The sequence below is a fragment of the Thermobia domestica genome, chromosome 8 (genome assembly GCF_964235325.1).
Source record: "Thermobia domestica chromosome 8, izTheDome1.hap1.1, whole genome shotgun sequence".
NCBI lineage: Eukaryota > Metazoa > Arthropoda > Insecta > Zygentoma > Lepismatidae > Thermobia > Thermobia domestica.
Window position 1 is genome coordinate 157,908,292 of NC_137461.1, and position 6,000 is coordinate 157,914,291.

Here is a 6,000-nt window from a genome sequence, read left to right on the forward strand (position 1 = left end):
CACAAATCCGTTTACGTAGGTTATCTCGGTAAGCATGAAGATACGAAAAAACGCTAAAAAAAAGCAATGTTGTTGGAAAGTATGTATTCTCAATCTAACGGCATGTATTTTCAATGTTGCCGCATAACGTACATTCTTAGCTCAACTAACACTATTTCTATTTCTCTCTCTTTCTCTCTCTCTTTCTCTCTCTCTCTCTCTCTTTCTATATATATATATATATATATATATATAATGTTCCATAATTTTTTAATTTTCTACAGCACTGGAGCATGAAATTTTCACTATTAATTTGAAATTTGTTATTCTTATTGAAAAATGAGTAATTTTCTCAAATTTTAACAGTAAATGAGAGAACGTCATAATTTAGACCCTCTTTTTGGGGCGTAAGTACAAAAGATCATTTTACTTATATTAGATTCAATGTTAAATGTAATGTAATCAATTATGTAATTCAAATTTGGATATAAAACACATGCAGTCTCCCTTATTTCCGCCCATATATACAGGGTGCCCCACAAATCCGTTTACATAGGTCATCTCGGTAACCATGAAGATACGAAAAAACGCTAAAAAAAGCAATGTTGTTGGAAAGTATGTATTCTCAATCTAACGGCATGTATTTTCAATGTTGCCGCATAACGTACATTCTTAGCTCAACTAACACTATTTCTATTTCTCTCTCTCTCTCTCTCTCTCTATATATATATATATATATATATATATATATATATATATATATATATATATATATATATATATATATATATATATATATATAATGTTCCATAATTTTTGTAATTTTCTACAGCACTGGAGCATGAAATTTTCACTACTAATTTGAAATTTGGTATTCTTATTGAAAAATGAGTAATTTTCTCGAATTTTAACAGTAAATGAGAGAACGTCATAATTTAGACCCTCTTTCGGGGCGTAAGTACAAAAGATCATTTTACTTATATTAGATTCAATGTTAAATGTTTGAAGCAATTTTCTCCAATAATTATAAGGAATTTCAAGCACATGCGTATTATTTGCTACAAAATACAATAATATTCATCCGCAATGTTAGTATAGTCATCTGGAACATTATTTGATGTAATGTTTCTCTATTTGGGGAGCAAGAGGCCTAAAGAAGTGGTGATAGAGTGTTACCAAAATCCCAATTTGTATTTTGGGATTGCCAGTAAGAGTCAGATTAATCATAAATTTCACAGAATTAATATTGTGATGCTTCTTGTATATGTCAGTGACTGATATGGGACTATAGTTTCTAACCTAAATTCCCATAAAAAAAATCGGCATAAATATCGTTAGCGGGAACATATGGGAAGAAACATTTTTGTTAATAATGTGGAAATTAGCATTCCTGTAGCAAAAAGGTATCCACTTTTGAAATCTTGATTGCTATTTTGGTAAGGCAGCACCTTATCGAGCATAAGGGGCGAAGCATATGATAATGAATCTATAAAAATCTCCAAATTTTATTTTAGAAAAGAGGGTGAGTGTCAGGTTAATCTTAAATGTCACAAAATTAATACTCCGATGCTCCTTGATTGTGTTAGTGAGTAATATAAGAATACTGCCTCTCTTCTAAAAACACATGAGCAAGTTACCATAACTATCCTTAGCAGGGACACACCGGAAGAACCTATTTTTGGGATCAATCAATGTGAAGTATGGTGCTATCATACTAAAAATGTATGATATTTTCAAGTTTTGAATGTAATTTTGGTAACGTGCAGCGTTAGGGGACACAAGGGGCGTGATTCTTATATTAAATGCCAGTTTATTCTAGAAATGAAAATGAATATCAGTCTAATTACGTGTCACCTAATTAATATTCTCTTGTTCGTTTCATGTGGTATGACTGATTCGGTGCTACGCTTTCCTTCCCAGGCCCCTTCCACGGGGGTCTTGTGGCCAGACCCCCATGAATTTTTGCTGACTCACTAAAAGTTTCATGATAGGATTCTAAATGAACTATATGATTGGACCGGTCTCCCTAATTTCTACCGGTCCCTCTACATTCTTGGGCTCGCTCTCGGAGTGTCTTCTAAAAGTCTCATCAAAATGCACAATAAATATTATTGGCATGGATATACAGGAGAAATGTAGATGTCTTATGAATTTTATCATTATTAACGACAAAGTTACTGATTAACATTAAAAATCTCAAATTTACTGTGAATCATAACCTTCTGTCAGTGTAACAGATTTTATAGCTTTCTTGTCATGGTGTCACTGGAACATAATTAAGGGAACGAGTATAACCAAGTTTAATTGAGACAAGTTACGATGATACTTTCATGAATCAGAAGTATTCTGAGGCCCACAATTGGAGTTAAGGGTTCGAATTACTTTTAACACATTTTCGCTTTCATGTCCTTACGTGTTTGTAAGTCTTTTTTTAAGTTTAAATTTGAATTCCCTGGACTGTAGTATTTTATCATGACCGAAATCAAAGTTTTCATGGTTAATAAAATATTGGAAAATAAACGTGTGCAATTTGCTATATGCACCAGGTCTTGGGTCTTGGGTTCGATTCCCATTGAAGTAATTAACGAATTTTTATTATTTACAATGTTGATACTTCTTATGTACAATAACATGAAAAATATCCAATTTACCTCGCTCTTACAAGTTAGAGATAAAACGAAATTTTACAGGGGAAATACTAACAACATGACGTCACATGTCTATTATATTCGTTTGTGCTGCCTAAGAATGTAATGCGTGTAGCAAAAAATTCATGAATATATAAGGGTTAGACTGAGGGCCCAGTATGAGTCATAAATGTTGTCTAAAACATTATTGTTTCATTGTGCAGCTTTTTCCTACTTTCTGCACTATTACTAGAAATAATAATAATATTTTCGTTCGCCTTTTCCAACACGTTCTATATATCCTTTCAATAAAAATTTGCAAATAGGAATTATTCCTTATTATATTTGTAGGTATATTTTGTTGAAATGTCAATAACAGACATACATAATCCAAAGTGTGTTACCCAAAGAAAGAGCGTTACTACGTATCGTGATGTGACACATCCTACTAAGTATCTGTTAAGGCATACGATGTTTCAAGTTTTATGTTGTCCATAAGCTGGCACCTTTCCCTCTTTCCTTCCAGACACTAATTCCTCCAAAGTTTTCTGTTCTAAGGCAATTCATCCTAGACAGATTCCAAATCGATTTCCTTTCCTTTTTCCTATCAATGGAATACAAAGCAGAAACTAGATCCAATTGTCTAAGGGTGGAAATCAGTGGAAAGCTTTTGTGAACGTTGCATTGAACCTCCGGGTTTCATAGGCCATAGAGCTAGTTAGTTAGTTAGTTTTCCTATAAATTTCAGTACACTTATTTGCACTAGAATAGGAAGTATTATTGAGGTCTCAAACCTTCAGCAATAGTAATAGTAATAGTAATAGTAGTAGTAATAATAATAATAATAATAATAATAATAATAATAATAATAATAATAATAATAATAATAATAATAATAATAGTAAACTAGAAGGCAAATTCCATGTGAGGGCAGAATGTATTAAAATCTGTAAAATTGCCCCAAAGATTAGGCAAAAGTTAAAAAATAGTCGGGACCTCGCTGTATATCCCTACAAGTAGCTAAATGTTAAACGAAACGTTTCCATGCAAATTTCATGTAGAAAGTCAGGCTATTGATCTCGCAAAAGCCCTAAGAATTTTTATTTTTAAGTAATGGTTATGCCGCCTAACCTAAACAAGACTTCACGAGAATGAATGAAATATTGGAATAGAGAAAGTTGGAGGAAACATAACTCCGAGAAAACCTACACACATGCGTTTGTTCAGCACAATGACCACTAAACGAGAGCTGGGTAAAACCATTAACTTCACAGCACTATAATAATAATAATAATAATAATAATAATAATAATAATAATAATAATAATAATAATAATAATAATAATAATAATAATAATAATAATAATAATAATAAATTTTAAACTTTCCCTTAAATTATGCATAACCTACAGAAAATTTTGGATTTCCGGGAAGGGGTCCGTACCTCCAAGATTCACGTTTTCAACTACGCAAATTGTAAACGAATGTGGTTCACCAAACTTTCATGTAGAAAGTATTCTACTAGACGTATTCAGGAAAATGAGTGTAATAAAAATAAGTGAACATAATTGAACAGTAAGGTATATAATAAACATACATTTATGATATGCAGAGGTAATTATAAAAGATCTGTTTAAAAAATACCTACACAGACCATAATTAAATGAGCTCTCAAATACGAAGTAGCACAATAGATTATAAGATTAAGTCTACAGAGCAACTTAAGGAGTGGACATACACTATTTCGAAAATCGAGATAGGACGAGAAATTTTTACGATATTGTTCGTCTCGTTCTGATTCTCATTTCCAAAGCGAGACGATAATTTGAGTTAGACTTGAGGTGTCTCGAATGTAAAATGTTAATTCTCGTCCCAACTTTGTTTGTGATGTTTTAGAATCGAGATGAAAAATTCCTCTTCTCGTGGGCAATATTAAACTAAACCGAAATATTTTTCCCAAATATCAAGTTTCTGCTTCTAATGGTATGGCCTGAGCGATAATAAGCTCCTAACGTTTAATCTTCTACGATGAAACTATCGTTGATATTAGTCTTTTGTTATTGCTTCTCTTATTCCTGGAGATTTGATAGTTCAAGTATTGAAACATCCGAGTATGCAAAATCTCAAAATAAAAACAAACGCGTTTCACCGCCGATCAATCGCCACCTAAAGTCCTAAAGTAAAAAAAAAAAAAGGTACTTGCCCGACGTTCATTCGATCCGAGTACTTCCAGACTAATGGTCAAGCGTCTTGATCACTGAACCACGAGCACTACGCAGTAAGCGATTTGTCTTTAGTGTTTACGGTAGGTTTATTTGCCTTCGCTTAGAAAGTTTACAATATATTTCTTCGTTTCAAAACTTTTTTTTATTTCTTTTATTATGATATAATTCAATGATCTTTAGCATAGTTTATATTATCTTAGACGTTTGGTTCACAAGTTTGTTTCTTCTCCACACCAAACTACAGATATGACACATTTAATTCTCATACTCTGCATTTGTTTCAAAGCATTCGCCATTATGTGATCAAAGACTTGTGACCGGCGCTATACAAGAAAACACTGACGCAGCACTTTGTATAAATTAGTAACAATAAAAAAAAGTTGAACAGAAATCAAGAAGGCTGGAACGCCTGAATCTTTATCAATAAAACGAAGCTGTAACACGTACAGCTAGAGCCGCTCCCGCTGTCCTAATCGGAAAATCTTGTCTAATTTTCGTCACTTTGTGTTCTTTAATGGAATAGCTCCATAACCGTTTACACTACTGTCAATATAATTTTTACACTTTAGGGCTACTTTGTTGTGTAATATTGAAAAAAGACTGAAGTACGAGTTCCCTTGCTTTAATAGTTTTCTGTGTTTTATTTTACTTTCATTTTACTTTCAACAACAATTGAAACGACTAAAAGCTCTTTATAACATTCGATATACACTTCTATAGTTATTACCTCGTGCTATTACTTGTATAGTTATAGCTGTACCTCGTGCTTTTACTACTGTACAAAGAGGTACATTTTGTAGAATCTCTGTATAATCCGAGCAGCAATCATTCAAGGCTAGTCAGAGTGACATTGTCTCGGATAATCGGTGCTTACTATAATAAATTCAATTCTAAACCCGTGTCTGTTGAAGTTGAAATTTCTCATGAACATGAGTATATATTGTATTTCTCAGGACACATTAAAAGTATTTTTCAATGTAGCATATAATTAATACAAACATGGCAGTAAGATTATGTTCTTTAATTAATAATTAAAAAGTACGTAGCAAAATTAAAGTGTTACCCGCTCTCGAAGTTTTGGAGGAAGCAACTTCAGGATCAAGTTCATCAATTGCAGTACCACAGGCGTCACGTTAATATAATAAAACTTTTGGTACCTCTGCGGATAT

The 6,000-nt window shown here is 32.4% G+C and overlaps 1 protein-coding gene across 1 annotated transcript in view; it reads right to left on the bottom strand.

Moving 5' to 3' along the window:
- The window catches only part of LOC145691879 (alpha-tocopherol transfer protein-like), a 76,363-nt gene extending 70,363 nt beyond the window's left edge, over positions 1-6,000 (bottom strand). Inside the window, exon 1 of the mRNA XM_081767189.1 lies at positions 5,895-6,000. Within this exon, the coding sequence (XP_081623315.1) occupies positions 5,895-5,939 (45 nt within the window). The 5' untranslated portion in view covers positions 5,940-6,000. The remainder of the gene's footprint in view (positions 1-5,894) is intronic.